At 35.1% G+C, this 19,163-nt stretch overlaps 1 protein-coding gene across 7 annotated transcripts; it reads right to left on the bottom strand.

The window, feature by feature from the left end:
* Positions 1 to 97: 97 nt before the first annotated feature.
* On the bottom strand, positions 98 to 18,970 carry LOC130826261 (uncharacterized). Of its 7 annotated transcripts, none has more exons than XM_057691852.1 (24): positions 18,617 to 18,970; positions 18,396 to 18,496; positions 16,908 to 17,118; positions 15,482 to 15,563; positions 14,808 to 15,093; positions 13,597 to 13,693; positions 13,371 to 13,507; positions 12,069 to 12,242; positions 10,251 to 10,444; positions 10,000 to 10,143; positions 9,822 to 9,910; positions 8,643 to 8,793; positions 8,067 to 8,119; positions 7,506 to 7,564; positions 6,309 to 6,472; positions 3,918 to 4,105; positions 2,989 to 3,046; positions 2,819 to 2,891; positions 2,259 to 2,360; positions 1,896 to 1,992; positions 1,700 to 1,816; positions 1,345 to 1,613; positions 817 to 957; positions 98 to 399 (listed from the first exon to the last, which is right to left on the bottom strand). In XM_057691852.1, the coding sequence occupies exons 1-24, from the start codon at positions 18,771 to 18,773 to the stop codon at positions 217 to 219; spliced, it is 3,327 nt and encodes a 1,108-aa protein (XP_057547835.1). In that variant the 5' UTR covers positions 18,774 to 18,970; the 3' UTR covers positions 98 to 216. The 7 variants fall into 7 exon arrangements, with proteins under 7 accessions (XP_057547835.1, XP_057547838.1, XP_057547836.1 ...); XM_057691855.1 differs by having other exon boundaries at positions 919 to 957; XM_057691853.1 differs by having other exon boundaries at positions 8,643 to 8,790.
* Between the last annotated feature and the right edge of the window lie 193 nt (positions 18,971 to 19,163).

Genomic DNA, 19,163 nt, shown 5'->3' with positions numbered 1-19,163 from the left:
CCATATCTACCATACCAAATTCGTATTCATATATGCCCCAGATATGGCGAAGACGATTGTAAAATAGGCAAACTGTGTGCAAGTCTGAGTAAAATAGCAAGATTAACAGATAACTTGATGTTATAGAGTTACTGAAAGGATATTAATATTTACACAAGTGTTGCTATAACATCCTACGAATGAATTCTGAAATTAATTCGACAGCTTACAATAACTCTACTGTGAAGTCAGGCATACAAGCAGTTTTTGGCATACTTGTCTCAACTGAGGCGAAGGATCGGAAGTACATATATGAAGCAACATGGATCTCGCTTCCACTAATCCCATTGAAATGCTTTCAATAACTGCATCATCACTTGCCATTAGAGCTGCCATCAGTCTCGCTCCTGCCATTCTTTCCTGAATAATAAATCAACACCAACCATTTAAGAATTTTCACCATCAGAGAAAAAAAGAATAGGGTTCTCAGAACAACAATGTCGCAACAATGCCAAAGTCTAAATCCCATCATATAGGGTCAAATACCTGAGACAAAACAAATTTAGAGATTGTCGGAAACAGCAATCATACTTAGTCGGCTATAATGTCGATTTCAATGATCATTCTCATATATTATTCCCTTCCATTCATTCTTATCTATTGTCATATGTCATGCAAATTTCAATTACGAGCCAAAAATTCAGTAGATTTCTTGATGAAGGAAAAAAACTATGATATTTCGTGTAAAAGGGGAAACAATAATTTTAATGCTGAGTGATTCATTTGAAGATCTTGCTCCTTGACAGACAAATAGACTTGTTAATGTTTTTTTGTTACCTGTTCCAATTCTTTTTTAAGAGAACTCAATGAAACTTTAAGAAGATCATGACCATAAGGAAGGATTGCCCATTTCAAATGAGATGCAGCTGAGAACAGGACCTGGACGCAAGCAGCTCTGATCTCTGCCTCTTGAATGGTCTGTACAAATAATTTGAGAAAATGTTTAGGCAAACAAACAGAAGGAACACATCTACCCCTTTTTTCAATAGAAAGAATAAACCGACGAGTTGATTACAGCAACATTCCAGTCACCTCAATGTGATTAAGTGGAATCCACCGAGGCTGTGAGTGAGGAATCCATTGTGCTCACCCTTATACTTGTAAAAATATAAAGGTTGTTTCCAATTGACACTTAATAGCTAACATCATTTGCGACTTTCACATACTATAATACTTTATAATCTAAAGCTTAACCAAAAAAATTTTTCCTTCGTTGAAAATGGACACATGCAACTACACAAGTGGATTAATAGCCAAAATATCTGACACGAAGATGAACAATTACATAAGACGAGCAAACTTCACCTGACTCAGACGAACAAGTCGAGGAAGAATCTTTTTTGCAATAGTTTTTTTGCAAGATTCTGATACTTTTTGACAAGTGCTAATGAGGACATTGGCCATGCACAAACGAAATGGGATAGAGATGAGAGTCTTGTCTGCAGTATCTTTGACCACTCTGGAGGTGAGATTAGTCTCGCCTTCATCATTGGCCAAATTATCAATGACAAAAGCAAGGACTGTGCTTCCTAGGGTGTGAGTCTTATGACCACCAGAAGTTTGTATGACTGGGGCTGCACAAGCCATAGAAAAGATGATACACATTCTTAGATTAAATATTATCTTCAAAGAACCCAAAAGTTTTAGTAATCTTGATTACCGTTCGGGTTGATAGAGGAGTATGCTGATGCTGCATTTCTCACATTTTTGGGAGCTTGTAATTCCGCGCATATCATTAGAGCTAGACAATCAATGCACCCATGTTGTACCTTGACAACTGCAAAAAATGTAGAAATCTTGTACTAATTTTAAATTTCAAGCAACAAACAAAAACAAAAATAAAAGATTGTGCCTACCTTCATCCCCTTCTACAGAAGGCCATAACAATACAGCTTGCAATATTCTTATTATCTTGGTTACATCAGGATGAGAAGCTGATTCCCACCTCCTAATCTACAAAATTGGCACGATACTTTGTTAGCTGAAATTTCAAACCACGTAAAAAATTAAAGGATACATTTATTACCAACTTTACACCACCCGCCCACACCAATCTATAGCACACAGACCAAAAAAGTGTATACACAAACACAGATAGCTAATGAACACTTATCTGAGTAATAACATGGAAAACAAAGAAGACACAGAGGCAATTTAAGCTTCTGAAACGAACGTGCACAAAACATTGTGGGTTCATAAAGATAGATTGAGAAATTTACTGCAAGCGAGGTGCATATAGCAAACAGGCATGCTTTCATCTTCAGGAACTCCTTGCTTTCTGCAGCGCCTTGTAATTGAGAAAGGGCAACAGGAAAAAGAATCTGATGAAACACAAAACAGAAAAATAAAAATAAGACTCAAAGACACCCAATAATTGAAGTCCAATCTCTGGCTGATTCCCTTGATATAAATTTCAATATATGAAAAAGTCCCTCCTCATACTAATCCCCTTAATTTAAATTTCAAAATATGATGCACTTAGGGCCTCCTATCCCACACTTACTTTCAGTTCTGTTCTGTTCTGTTTTATTCGGTGTCTCATTCACTCATTGTTTCACTACTCTTTCACTGCAGTTCACTTCATCTCCATTCGGACAACATGCCCTAGTTGCGCAGTTTAAAGGACATGTTAACGATTCAACAATAGATTTTAGATTAACCTGAAGAGATATCGCTTTCCTCTTTTCTATCACCTTAAGTCCTTGAAAGTTTTCGCTTATACAATAGGAAACTTCAAAACAAATGAATGTGTAAACATAGTATATGATATTTCACATACTCGAGGATGAATGCGACCACAAAGCTCAGCAGCCAATTTTCTCACATCTTCATACTCGAACTGACAAAAAGCCCTGAGAGAAAAACAATATCAATCAAAATTCACCAACCCCAATACATTGGAATAAAAAAATTAAGAGATATAGCAAGCAATTTTGTTGATAAACTGACCGGTTAAAGAGCAATGTGGCAACACACTCATAATTACAGACAGCAAGATGATCTGTACCTGGTACTCCACAAATGTTTAGTTACTTAAGTATTGTTACAACCAATTACCAAAAGCAACTATTTCAGAATCAGAAATGTCAAAGATCAGAATTCAAGTCGAAAGCTAGCTGTCATATTCGAAATTATAAATGCAAATTAAAAAGATTACACCAGGCACTCTGCAATACCATTCTAAAAAATAAGTCCAGGTAAAGAAATTTGTCATTTGATCATTATAATTCTTCAAGAATTCAAGACCTTTATTTCATTCTTCTGGTAGGGTTTGATTTTCTTTGGAAGGAACAAGGGGGACCTAAGGCGTCAAGCACAAAATATGCAGACCTCTGACAAGAAAAAACAAAAACTTTGTGGCCGAAAACCATTTCTTATGAGCAATGTAAACTCATACATCCCTCTACTAGCATCAGTTGCTCACAGGTAATAGGCAAAATTTCGGTTGCAGTAAAATCACAAGGATAACACGGTAGACAGTACAGACAGGATAAATCTGTTTGCGGCATAATCACATAAAAATGGCCTAAACATCATCAATAACCCCTTTTCACTAAACCTATTTCAATCATTTACTGTACTCCATGAAATTTTAAGCAGACAGCAAGTGAAAACATAAAAGCCTATAAGTCCGAAAAACTTAACCCATTACTGTTTATTTCAGGTTAAAAATCAACAAACATGATGCAAGATGAAAAGGAAATTTGACAAATAATTTTAGCTTTATCAGCTATTCACTCCAGCCTTCAAACTGCTACTTACAGCAGTTTAAGCACATTAATCATCCTAGAAGAGACGAATCCAAATTGCTCTTTCAAGTTTAAAAAACTGTGAATACCATATCGTGTTGATAAAAAACAAAAAACATAAAAACTTACCACTCGCAATACATTGTTTCAGAGTAGGACTATACATATTCATACAGTTGAAATCGTCAAAAACCTTCAGAGGCAACATCTTAATTAAAAGTAATGGACAAAGGCGATCAAACAGCACATTTTTCATGCTATCCGAGACATCATTCTTATAGGTCTTCTGTACAGCAGCATCTACTAAGCCAATAATCCTGTTGTTCAGAATGAGAAGTGAAATAGAACACAAACATTAGCACAAAATGTTATGAAAATGCATCACCTTATGAATTAAACATAAGACATGCGTAAACGGAAAAACAAAATGTTATAAAGATGCATCACCTTATGAATTGAACTGTAATGAAATATTGTGGTCTAATTTCAAGGAGATGCATAGTGCAAAAATATAGTTTTGGTCACGGTCATGGTAATGGTCCCGAAACGGATATTGGGTCAAAACAGATAATTTCACGGTCAATGTGGCCTATATTTCGGTCGCGATAAACTCAAAACATTTACAATACGGTTGCAATACGGTGATGTGCCCTTGTTTTGCACTATGAGGAGATGAGAAGGCCAACAAAGTTCAATCAACGCTTTAAAAGTTTGGAAAAGATCTAATAAACAAACAGGATGAGAGACAACAGGCGAAGAGTGAACAGGATGCATGCGTTGCAACTGTCAAACCTTCATTGTTTCATGGTTAGCTCACACAAGTGCAATTGACAGAATTGAAGAAAATTTCCATTTTTGACTTGCTGCGACCAAGGAATTTAAGGAAGTTAAATTTCATTCCAGGTGCGGGAGTTTGTAAACAACACCATCTATAAAAATATTTGATAAATAAAAACAAAAACATTTCAGGCAAATCTGCCACATGTAAATTTATATTTACAATTTTCTTCTACAAAAAATTGAAAGAGGAATAATGTTTGTATAATTACTACTTCAATAAATATTTTTAATTATCAAAAGCAATATCTTCTTTTACCTTGTTTCCCATTTTTCCCTCCTTTCTATCTTTAATATGCTTATTGTCATTATATTTTTACAATTATTACAAGATTTAACAATCTAATTGATATTAGATATGATCCGAGTGTTATGGAACAAAAAATCTAGTATCTTTTTAAAAACTATTTAAGAATTTATTATTTTAGTCAACTGAACACTTTTGACCTTCCATATAAAAGTAACAGAGTAACCTTTTCAGGGCCTAGTTAAGTCAATTTCCAATTCTAAAAGATGTAACCAACACCTAAAGCAAAGGACTTGTTCTTGAGGTGAGGGGCCAATACAAACCATAAGAAAGAATGATTTGAAAATTTATCTGTCAACAAATGGCTAGTGACCAGTGGGTCAGTATGCCAAAGGAAGTTTGTATATGTGCATCATACCTCCCACTTGACGTAAATATTCATTTCCTTGACTCCAATTTTTCCTTAGTAGGTGGGGACTGTCCCAGTTCATATACCAGTATTGATCGTAATTGTCAATCAAACCCGTAAAGTTTCACATACAACTCAATATGTTCAAATTTTGTTTCTGCTATTTGACAGGCAAAACAAACCCATCCTGAGCAGTAACTAACCAAATAGAATTTAACAATGATGTCTTCTCCCAAGATCTCTCAAGTTGATTTGTTTAGGTTCATTGAGTCAACCTCATATTTTGGGATCAAGGCTTTGACATTGTTGTATTGTCGTCTTCTCAAAAGCCTTGTCCCAAAAAGATGCATTGTTGTTGCCCATAGAAGTGGCAAAATTTTAACACTATCACAAGTTCACGACCCTCCTCCGTTACTAAGCAAGGGATGAAAATGTGTGGAAAAAGAATGATAGTGTGATCTCCACACTCCCTTCCTCAAACAAACTCTTTAGAAGTGTTTCGGAACCAGAAAAAGCATCAGCAACTCGTATGAATCTAGCATTGTTTCTAAAATTACAGTAATGAATCTGATAAAATACTAGATAAGAAGGTGAGAAGTCGCTTATTTTGATGGGGCCAATGATTTATAGTTCTTTGATTTTAGATAATAATGGATTGTAGTGAAATAATATATGCACCTCTTATTTATGTGAAGTTGAACATGGTGTTTGCTGCCAAGTGTCAATCGAAACAACCTCATTTTAGTGTTATCACTAACAAGGGTAAGGTTGTGTACATCCGACCACCCAAACCCCACTCTGGGAGCCTTTTAATGGCATTTGGATGATGGAATATTGAATAAGATGGTGAGAAATCAGTGCATATATGCAAAGCATTCTTTAGTTCAAGTTAAAAGTGTTATCAACAAGAGTAAGATGATGAAACCAGCAATTACATGGATATTGTTCAAGTCTTAAATCAGCAACAGTGACATACACAGTAACCTTTACAGTGAGGCCGAAGAAAACTAAATATTTATGTACTCACTCTTCCTTTTTTCGCGCTTGTAGAAGAAGTCGTCCGAGCACTAAATCTGCAGTATCTGCCAGATGCTCATTTATACAACATAAGAATCTAACAAAGATCACATTTGTTGGCTCAGAAAGCATCTTGTCTACAAGTGGCTCAGCTAACAAGTTCCAATCTTCAACCTATGACTCCACATGGAAAAAAAATACACAAATCAAATCAAAACAAAATATGCACAAAACACAACTTATGAAAATTTCTGAAATTTAATCAATAGCCAAGAATTTTCATATCAGGAAATTCAGGTTGACCTAGAATCTATGAGCCACAACTTTCAACTTTACAAAGATAAAAGACACGGTAACAAGTAACAAGAGAGTAATCATGTTGAAGAGAGCCAAAGTCAATCCAACTACTTCCCACTTTCAGGGTACACATCCGCGAAACGAGTTGTAACACAGCATGGTGTCATGTCCGCGACATCGCGATCGCTACCGCAATCACGGCAACATCCACAAATTTTTTCTATGATTACTTCAAATTTCCAGGGTACATATCCTGGATTATGAAGATAACGTGTGGTAGAACTTAGAATATCGAGGTCGCCCAGCCTGTCACAGATGCAATTTTCCAGTATACTTACAGTAAATTAGAAATGGTTATAATATCAACTTTCAGGGATACTATCTGGATTCAGGTTAAACACTCTAAAGCAAACATCAGCAAAATGGTTTGGCAGGAACAGGGACACCTACGCAACCACCTACAACTCAAAGCTAAATATACTACTTATTGAGGACATACATTAAGAAATAGGCACAGTTACGCCTAAGAAAAAAGTTCCAGCAGATACATTGCTTTAAAGCTAGAAAATGTTTTTGCAATATAAAGAATAAATCAAAGACAATTAATTCAAATGTTTGGGTCAATATTTAAGGAAATGTCTAACAGTGAATGCTAAGTGGATCAGCATGCCATTGCTCTCATGATTACCAACCAAATTTAATATAAATGGAATGCTTGAATGATTTTTAGTCTGTTATGCATGTACTACCCTGACCAATTTATACCAAAATTGTCCCAGCATTTAGTTGCTCTTTCCAACTACTCATAATCCCTTAACTCCATGGTTTAATGGCATATGAGCACTTTCATGATATCAAACAATATTCATGACATGTAAGGATAGTTCCAAAAATGTCTATCAGATCTTACAGTTTGTGACCACTCTGGAATTAGCTTGAACACTTCATCAAGATCAAATTTAGATGTACCTGCATAGTAGATAAACAGTTCAGCTACGACAGGATAAAGCTTCCCAAGGTAGTAAGACAGAAGAAATACTTCTAAACAGGACAAAAAAACTTAAAAGTACGACAATGAACATGAACCAAAAGTTCAAACCAAGAAAACAAGGTCAGTAAATTGTAGGTGACAAAAGCAAATGGGCTAACAAGCATGTTCAGCTGTCAATAATGACAGAACTTGATAACAATCCTAAAAAGTTTTTAACCAGAAAAGCCATACAAGATTCTCACAAGTTCATAAAACATTACTTACGCCTTCTAATAGGCATAACACAACCACTTTTGAGATGTTTACAAAAGGGAGCCTAGCTTCCTAGGTCTTAATAAATAACAGAAGGGGGTTATTCCTTTACAGTTCCACACAAAAAAAAAAAGAGACAGGGAAAATCACACAACCTTTAGACTTTTTGATCCCAATTAGACCACTTATAAGACTACACAGGTAGATGAAATATGAGAATGAGAATACCTTCCATGATGCCTCCAGAAATATCTTCATGATCAGATGTATTGGAGAGGCCACTACAAGAAAAATTTCAGCAAGACGTAAGACACAATCATAAACTACATTTAACAATCACTTATAAACAAAAAATTAAAAAAATAAAATTTGACATTAGTAATCCAATTTATTTCCCATCCTATGAAAATACATTCACCTTTCGATTATTCTTAAATAGTCCCACCTATTGCATAGCCTAAATGAAAATCTGTGCTTTAATGGCTGAGAAGCTTTGTTTGAAAAAGGATGAAGATTTTTGGAGAAAGAATGAAGCTTTAAGGTATTTTGATGGCTAAAATAGCGTTAAATAGAAGATGGATTATTTAGATTGGATACATGTTCGATGTGCACATTAAATACGTGGGATTATTTAAGAACAATTGAGAGGTAGGTTTATTTTCAAGGGATGAGCAATAAGTTGGATTATTAAAGTCCATTTTTCCATTTAAAAAAGATATCGCAATTTAGGTTGACAGAAGAACTCAATGGCAATGTCATGATTTTCAACATCATCAAGTGTAGTACTATTAGATTGTAAAATACCTCAAGGAGTCGAGCAAAATACTGATAACTTCAAAACTTCTATTGTTGATGCTAAGAACTTGAATGAATGCATTGCTGGCAGCTAATTTCATATTTCCATCACTTGAACAAATCAAGCGAACTAGAGCTGGCAGAACTAAAGATGGATCTGCTAAAGAGACAAAGTGAACAATCCCATATTTCAACAATAGTCAGTCTCAGTATTGCCCTATACCGTACACGAGAACCAACACTGTAGGCAGATTTACTGAAGCCAACAGACATAACTGTTTGCTTAGCCAAATAAACAAAAAAGAAGGTAACGTTGACATTATCAATCCTTTTGTTCAACTTCTCAAATCAATCCCAACTATCAATTAACATAAAATAATCCGTAGTATATTTAGATTAAAAAGTTTCTACTTCAACCTCACTGTCTAAATCTATCTTACCACTAAAAATGATTAGAGCGACCACAATTCACTTGTCTCAGTTCACAATTCACAAGACTAGCAAACTAGATAACAGTGGGAATGATGAAAATGAATAGTCATCAAGTTGTTTTCCCAACAAAAGTTAATATTCATGCCCTAATGGTGTAGTCAAGTTTAAGGATCTCTAACATCATTGACTTCTTCACAATAATCGCAATAGTTAAAATTGGAAAGCACCATATGCAATCAAAGATTCAGAGTAGGCATTTAGCGTTTGGTCAACTGAAACAAAAATCAAAACATGTATTATCAAACCCTTGAGTGGCCTTCACATCACAGCTTCACAGACCCTATATATAAATTAATATTTCAATTATAAATGAGAAGTAGCATACTTCACCAGAAATACCAATTAGTAATTACTTGGAAGTAGGAACTGCTAGGAACCCTTTCTCCACCCTTATCAAAATTTTGGTAGTCACTGAAATATGTATAATTGAACCCGAATATTGCTGCAAGATGTGGTCTATTCTAAGGGAACAAGTGCAAATAATAGAGATCATCCTTGTAATGTAAATCAGGCATCAACACTCATAGAAAACAATGTAATTATTGAAAAGATGTGCTGTAGAACAAAATTAACAATTGAAATATGATAGTCAATGCAAAAGATGAGAAGGATCATAAAAGCATACTTAAATAAGTTGCACAAAGAAATCTTTAAAATTAACCAAGACAATGTGTATTCACAGAAATTAACACTAACCTATAAGTGGAAGCAAACTCATAGCCTTTTCACGCATCAAACTATCTTCATCTTTAAGGCAATTCAATAGATGATTTGCTATTTCTTCCCTGAAACAATAAAAGCCTTCACTTTTAAAAAAATGGGGTATATACAACTTCACAATAGAAATGCAATATCAGTAAAGCTACAGGGATACCAGGATGAACTAAAGGTCACTTCAGTCAAGTTTGATGATGTCTGGATGAGTTTCGAGACGACATCGACAGCATTTCTCCTCTGAGAAACACTTCCTGAAGCTAAACGCTTGAGAACTTCATTAAGACACCAATCATCTGCACTTCTGAGAGTCCATAAATGTAAATTTATTACAACATAAATGCGGCAGTAACATATGATGAAATGATTTGATGATATGAACATTAGTGGGATTATAGGCTAGTTTATTACGTAGAGCAAATATCAGCAATGAGAACAGTGACAGCTTTAGAAGCACCATCGAGCTCATCAAGATGACCAAGTAGCGTCAGTACTAATTCCTTGCTATCTATTGAGTCGGTGAAACTGCTTCCAGCTAGCTTAAAGATTACAAATCTAACAATGCAAATAGCCATATCTACCACATCTTCATCTGCAGAGTGAAGCTACAACAAACCAGAGATGTGAAATTACTAATGTAAAGCACCAAAGAGTACTGGGAACAGGTCTGTGACCATACATAGTCAATATATAACTTTTCGTTTGATTGTCGAAATGCCAATATTGAACATTGGACAAAAACTGTAATTACAATTATAAAAAGAAACTTATGTATGGTGACCTCGTCTTTATTAAAATTCTATGTGGTCAAAAAAAATTAATTCTATAAAATGAAGACATGCTATAGATTTTACCATTTGAAAACTTAAACATGTATAATTTGTTAGAAAGCATTGAATACCTAATCATTTGCCACTTTGGACACATAAGTTTAATGAAAACATTTTGATATTTTTTAAAATTCATTTCACTTTTACATCAATAAGTTCATATGTGAAATAAAAGCAGGCAACAAAGTAAATCGACCAAAATTCAATATAAGAGTATTTCTCAAATTAGATTCAAATTAACCTCAAATCATCAAATAAATCCACAACTCTTGAATTAGGTAAAGCAAGTAACGGTAATTTAGTCATCAATCTAGAGTATGAAAAGAGAGGACCAATTTAAATTGCAAGGACGAAGAACCCAATCAATGAGGATGTAATAATGGCATCTTCAGTCTCCATTCCAACTATCATCAGTCTGTTGTTGCAACAAATTAAGGAAAAAAGAATGTTTTAGTGAGGAATCAAGAGGAGAAATGGTGATGGAGGTTAATTTTAGTGGGGAATTTATTTCTAGGTTTTTTACAGAATCCTAAATTTTTGTGTAGGAGATTAGGAGATTAAAAAGAGAAATAAGAAAATTTGAAGAAGAATTATTTTGATTTTGGTGCTATAAGATACAAAACTACTAATTTTAAAAAAAAAATAAAAATAAAGGACAACCACAAACCTTAACACCACCTTCCACATCAATGCACTTTCTCACCACAGTTCCAACTTCCAAGTGCCACCATAAAACCACTCATGGGAGAGAATACATCTAGAAAAGAAGATAAACCTATTGGCTATTAGCCCTCCATACAAACCCTAAGAGCTTGGAAAACTCCGATTTGACACAAACTTCTTTGGACATCTTTTCCTTTGCATACCACCATGAATACCACTAACCACCACTCTCAAGTCCCAACTGTCACCACAATAGCAAGTTAGCAGCCCACGGTATAGCATCCTTTTCCATGGAACCAATACTGAACTGTTAGCCATCAACAAGAAACCTAATCTAAAAATCTTTGAATAATTTTGAGTCTAGCTGGTTAGACGATGCAAAAAGCCGACCATATCATTTAACTCATTTGATCACCAACACAGAGAAGAACAAAAGATCTCTCAAGTCCACAAGGCCACAAAGTTATTGACATTCATACTCTATAGAACATACAATAATCCATCTAAATTTGCACCTATCCTTTAATCCTAGAAAGGCGTCATTATTACGTCATTCAAAAGAAAGATTGAAGGACTTCCCATCATATTAACTGATAGGAACTGAAGAGAGCCACAAAAGGTTAGAAACCGCTAGATACACCAGGAGAATGCCATCACAGAAAAGAGAGTGATAATTTCATAACAACCAATATTCCATGCCTGACAGATATAAGAAAGTGACAGAAATGAAACTTACCTGTGAAAAAAGAGCACCACATATTTGTTGTCCGGACAAGTATATCAAACTTTCCAGCCTTTTGTCATCCAAGCGACCCAATAGAAGAGCCAAACAATTCAAGAAAAATTTCTTTGTCTCCAAACAACTATCTCCATTCTCCCCCTGATCCTTGAAATTATCCTCTGAGTAAAACTGTATCAATCAAGTCAAATGAGCTTAGTATTAATCAATTATGGGAAAGGAACTAATGCACTATCTAAAGCATGAATAGTAAGAAGTCAAAAGAGGGTAGTATTTCCACGTGGATTTGGTGTATATAGTATATACTTCATCTCCCTTTGCACACGTGCGTGTACTACACATTGTGAGATTATGCAATCAATATACAAACTAAAAATTGCAAAAGCGCAAGCATGCAGGTTAGGAAAGAGGGCCTTTCATGTGCATGTGAGAGTGAATGCTATTGGTGAGATTGGAAATTTAATCATAGAACTTGAGTAAAAAAATTCAAATTTTAACAAGTAGTTGTGGAGACCTCTACAATTTATTCAATTTTCACTGAAAGAAATTATTCACAAGGCAAGAAAAAGGCGCAAAGTTAAGATGTTTCAATGTTCTAACAAAAACTACAAGAAAATCAGATGTCATGATAGGAATTAAATTTTAAAATTATTAAGGCAAATATTCAATTATAGCAGATGAATATTTGGACCAAATTTTAAACTCGGTCTATAAAAATGACAAAACCAAACATCAAAAGGCTTTGAACACAGAAAATGCAGCATTTCTTTTCCAAAAGTGATGACCAGAAAATAATCGTGTTGAAAGGCCAGCATCCGAATTTTATCAGACACCATCTCCATCTTCCTTAATGTGAGTAGAGTAGTAAGAGTGACAAAGTATATAAGACATCATTCGGGGTTCATTCTACCGAAGAAACTCATGAATTAATTTGCTGTCAGAGTCAAACGTTGATCAAGAGGATGTTTCAAAAAAAAAAAACAATCCATAGGACACAAGACATAAGTGTAAGGCCAAATGTGTTTGCCATTTTAAAAACTATAAAGCTTTCATATAAAAAAACGACACCTCAAAGAGAACTATTTCGGATGCATGAGTGCATGACACATCCTATATCACGTTGCCATAGTCGATCATTAATAACCAATAAAAAACAAACAGCAGATGAGACTTATTGAGTAATAAAAAAGAAATAAATTCTTCTACTTGTTTAGATCAGTGACTGATAAGTAGATATCAAAATATAATAAATTGTTTGAAAAGCTCCCATTAAAATAAAAGAACAAACTGTAAACAGACCTTGATTCCAGATACATACTGCTCAGCTAACTTGTCGTACTGTTGATAAAATTCAGTGTCTTCTAGAATGGATAGCATACTGTAATGTCTCCAACAAGAGGAGAGTAGTAATACTCCACTTGTTTGAAACTGAGAACCTGTTGAAAATTAACAAACTCGAAAAAGCAGATACAAACATAGAATTCAATATTAAAAGGTTTGGAAAAGTAGATCAAAGATGCTGAACCTTCCTCAACATGAGTGAAACTAATCCTTATTTGCTGCAGCCATCTGAGAACTTGTCCTAATCCTTTTGCGTGTAAAGCCCGGCTCTTCTGGCTCCACTGCAGATCAAAGAAGAGCACGTATTCACCGAATTGCATCGCATCAAATATAACAATCAACAACATTTACGCACTATCTGAGACTCTTTACAGCACCGATAATGCTCAACCAGATGATAATAGATATCCTAATAGTCCCCTTAATTCACCATTTTGCATTCCATGTCATCATAAAAAACAACGAAACCGGAAAAAGAAAACAAAAGTGCTATATGTAATCAAAACAATAGGCTAAAGAAACAGACACACGATAAATTCCAAATTAATCTTCAAGGATTTTTCCTCTTGAATAATTGAAAATTTGAAGTATAATGTGCAAAACTTGCTAAGACACAATAAAAATAAATAAACAAATAAACATTAACAATGTGAGTCGATTTTAACATTTTTTTGTTATATTAGTGTCTTGCTGATTAACGCTTTAATGACCCTAGAAGCTAGAAAATAATGATGGATGAAATTCAAGAAAAGCCAAGGAACTTTACAGTTTTTCTCCAGTACATCTGTCAACATCCACAGCCAAAAGAGACATTTGTTGTGAATATGCTAAGAGAAAATGGGACATTTGCTTAGACTAGAAGGGAGTAAGTTTTTTATGACGAACAAGTTTTTCCAGTAGTTAAGTGAGAGAAGTGTACATGCTGAAAGCAATTCGGGAGTATCCTAGCCACAGCTCACAGAAAGGGCACAGTAATGTGGTTATGTGACCTGTGGCTCCCTATTTCACCTCTTTGTGAGATCATACCATTGTTGGTAACTGCTTAGAGCTTAAATAACCATGCAAGGATTTCACCTCAAAAATAACATTTAAAGACACATTAACATATTTAGATAAGGAAAACATTCAGAATTTTTAAGAAGAACCAAGTACCAACACCGAAGTGACTCGTTTGTATCCCAAAAAAAGGCATTCCTGCAGATACCTTATCCAATCACAAAATCACCTATAATTCTATACCCACATAACGGAAGTAAAAACCACATGCACCAGCAGTATAACAAACTCGTGCTAGCAGCACAATAATCTCATCTAGTTGAAGACGTGAACTGGGTTGCATCAGAATAATATAACAAAGCCTCAAAAATAGGCTGATAATAGGAGTTGGTAACATACAGACTGAAGTTTTTGAGCCAGAATGATGAGATAATCCAAATTCTTCCAGAGCAATAATTTTCCATCAATGCTGTCGGAGACTGCAGAAGGCATATTACTTTGATCCACCATCTTCTCATCAAGAATGCTGGTTCGCTTAATTGATAAATTAGGTTTATATGCTCCTTTCCCATTTGAACTGCCAGAATCCGATACTTTATGGGTCAATGCTTCAGTGAGAACCAGTATACAATCAGCTGCAGCTGCGGAAAGCCGAGTCGGCAATTCAAAACCCTCCTGCAACACACTGAAGGTGAATTTGTCAACAAGCACAAAAATAGCATGTGTGCTCTTATGAACAACATAAAAAATTTACACGAGTAGATCCAAAATGAAAAAGAGGGTTATAACTTGATGAAATGTCAGCGAGCAAGAGATCTTATGTGTATATTACAAGTTTAGTGAATTCTTTCTTGGTCCAAAGAGCTAAATATATCATATGCGCATAAATGAGACGATGCAAATAGAAAACTAGCAACCCACAGGAGATAAGAAATCACAAAGGCCGCATCGATCTAAGCCTAATAGATGCAGATTTCACTTCCTTTAAGTGAGAACTGAAATTTAAAACAACTACGCCACCATCAGTGGAAATAATCCTCAAAGGCTGGAAGATCATAAGATAAATGACATACCTACCATTATTTACCATCTCCGAAAGATGCATAATACTTGATGAAAGAATCTTCAATAAAGCTTGATAATTATCCCTTAAACCTACAAGAAATAACATAAATTTACAAAATATTACATCTACACATGATCAAACTATAAATCTCACAGAACACAAAAATCACAAGATATTTTAATCTTCAACTGGCTCAAAGAATGATATTCAACAATGAGTAAAGATCAATTGTGTTCTACTCTTAACAAATGCTCGAGGAAATTACATGCAACCAACACTCAATCTAACTCGAAATATGGAGAGACAGGATCATTAAACAGTATATTTTCTACAGCTTTCCAACTATTTTCAGATGTCAGATTATTTTGGCTGAAACACATGCAGAAACAAAATTTGGAATACTTTTCGGCGCAGAAAAACCGTACACCAGAATAATTCATGTTACTAACCGGAATCACGCTATCAACCTTAAAACATCAGCAATGTTTGATACTACTAAAAAAATGAAGGTAGAAAGTCGTTTCAAACTTCTAGTTTTTAGCAGAACTAATATATTAGACACACACGCACACTGTCCCAAAACCTCTCAAACCCGTGTTTCTTAGAGGAAGAGAAAGCTAATCAGTAACTTTTAAGTCAAGAACCTCGATACAAGCTCTTTAAAATGCAGGGATGAGAGTAAATGTTAGAACAAAATAAAGCTTAAAAGAGTTTGTTCGCGTGTATAAATTGGGCTTGGGCTAGTAAATGGGAGCCTTTGTCATTTGTCAACACAAAGTAACCAAATTTGCTATCCTACACCGTGAATTGTGAACCAAAACAACATGCAAATTTGGGGCTAATATAAGGCTACATCTTAGCTAACATCGGTAAGTAACACTAGTCAATGGCATAAGAACTTGGGTATGATAAAGTGCATAACCTAAATAGAAGGCATTTTTTAAGGGATAAGTAGGGAACACAAGAGTGTATATAAGTAAATATCAATCCAAATTCACATTTAATATTAAGGATTTAAGCTACACATGGTTTCATCTTTGTATCTGAAAATGTTTTCTTCCAGACTTCTAGTCGAGCCTACTCACCATTCTCTCTATGTCCTCTTCGGCTCTACCAACGTCCAGAATTTCAAGTTTGCCTTTCCAATTTGACATTCCGAATTTACATCTTTCCTTAGCTAGGACTTTTCCTATGTCAATTTGTTTTTATCTCATTGCTACAAGCCATATACCTACCTCGAGTGCCACCTTTGAATAACTCACTCCCAGTTGGCTTGTAAGCCACATTATGTTATAATACAGAACAAGAGATAATAAATGTAGCCAACCCAAATTCATGTCATAAAAGGCTACTTTTTCCTAGTACGGTACAATTTCAGTGAGCAATTAAAAACAGATTCTAGCATTTATAGACTGGTACAAATAAGAACTTACCCCTCTTCGAAAAGCTTGTCATCTTTGTCTCATACTTCACAAGAGAGCGTACAAGCTTGCACCAGCCAAGAGCAATATAATGATCTCCTCTTTTCGACACAATATTGACAAGATCTTTTCCAAGTCCTACAAAAAGAGACTCATCTTGAAATAACCAGTTCAAAAGTATCAGTGCTTGATTTGGACGCTTCGACTCCTTGCATCTCAACACCTGCACTAAATATAACGTTATAATAAATTGAAGACGCAATTCCGAAGCTAATATTGGCCTTACATACAAGCAAAACTTACTGAACTATATGTTACAACTTGAAAGTAATGTGCATATGTTGATAGAAACCCATATAAAAGCACGTTGAAGAAAAAAGATCAACATTGTCTAAACATAAAAGATTCATATGTTCACACCATCTATTATTGTGCATGATTGGATTCCTCATGCAGGCCTTTAAGAAAGCATCAGAGCACAAGATTCTTGCCCATACCAACAAAAGGATGCACCATTTTTGAAAGAATGCAAGATGGAGAAATTTTAAACATATGCTTAGAGTACAAAGCTGGATATGGCACCACATGAACTAATATTGGAAGTCTATCTAAGATTTGCTCCAGAAAAATCTCAGTCACATGCCAACTATCTATGATGTAGTTAGTTGAACCCCTTAACCTCTTCACAACTTCTTATAATAAACATGATAGGGAAGTGTGGTTTCTTTCATATCTCTCCATTGTTAGAGAGATTTGCTCACAGCATCTATAGATTGTGGACTACATCCTTCCAATTCCCAATTCTCTCCCCTTCATTTCCAACTCCTTCCCATTTGGTATCCAAATGAAGGAAATATCATCCTTGCATTATCCTTTCTTTCTTTCCCTCCATTTTCCTCCAATCCAAATAAATTGTTTATCTACCCGAATCCATTTCAAACCCCTCCCACAGCTAATGTAGGGGCAAGGTTGTGCATAGCTTAAAAATTATAGAAAATCCAATGGCTCAATTGAATTGAATGAAGAGCCTGTGAACTGAAAATCGGACAATACATATTTTATAAAATTACAGTGAGGATCACCCATCTAGCAACTTCACCAATATAACCTCCACCAAACCGAACTCCGCCTTGAATATTTTTCACATAACAGTTTGCCTAAATTTTCTGCACTCTACACTAAGCTCCAAGAATCTTACTCAGTGGCCATCGTCTCCATCACCAACTAATTATAACTGCTAATATTTCGCTTAGTGAAAATATATAAGACCATTTTCATCACCCTAATCCTTCAAAAAAGAATCACACCTTGGCACTTTCCAAAAACAAAAAGTATACACAATTTATCAATCACGGGTGGAGAAACAATGCACAATAAAAATTTTGAGTCCTAATTTACGCCTAAAAACAAAGAAATTAAATTTAAGGAAAAAATAATATAAACTAATGTAAACTAGAGGCCCTACTATCAATGAAAAAAAATCAGGAGTTAAAACATTACATTTTCAATCATAGGAATAATAACTTCGTCCAATGGCTGCTTATCATCCACAGAATCTCTTACATACTTGATCAATATGCGCAAAGAATCCTCAAGCGTTGCTGCACAAAAACAAAAACAAAAAAAGGAGTCAAATAATCTAATTGCACAGAAAAGTGCAACAATCACGCCAGAAATTTTTGTAATTTCTTCAGAACAACCTCTTAGATCAAATTTAGTACCTGCAAGAGTTGATTTTGGAGTTTCGCCTAGTTTAACAATGACGTCTTCAAGTTTCTTCAGTCGCGCACTCAACAGAGTGTTCATTACTCGTCCAACCATGGAAGACAGCATAGAACTGGATTCTGCTTTCCATAACACCGGCTCTTCTTCTTCCATTGAAATTTATTGGACAAAAAATCAAAACTTTCAGATTGGAATGCCAATTCTCAACGATTTAGGTTTTCGAGTTTTTTGATAAAAAACGAGGGAAATTCCAGAATATGTGAAGAAACTATTCGTACTTCTTTTTTTCTAATTGGAGTCGGTTCCGCGCAAGGTAGCGTACTTTTGCTGCGTTGGTTTTTTCTAAGTGGGTCGATTAGGCGTAAGGTAGCATATATGAATAGGGATGCAGGCGGGCCGGGTTTAATAGGAGACCCGATATCGGGACGGGAATGGGTCCCGGTTTGATGGGTTATGGGGTGGGTATGGGTATAAAATTCATACCCACTGTGGGGATGGGGATGGAGATGGATTTTAAGTAATACTCGCGGGGATGGGGATGGG

The sequence above is a fragment of the Amaranthus tricolor genome, chromosome 10 (genome assembly GCF_026212465.1).
Source record: "Amaranthus tricolor cultivar Red isolate AtriRed21 chromosome 10, ASM2621246v1, whole genome shotgun sequence".
NCBI classification, from domain to species: Eukaryota; Viridiplantae; Streptophyta; class Magnoliopsida; order Caryophyllales; family Amaranthaceae; genus Amaranthus; species Amaranthus tricolor.
This window is presented reverse-complemented; position numbering and strand designations above follow the sequence as displayed.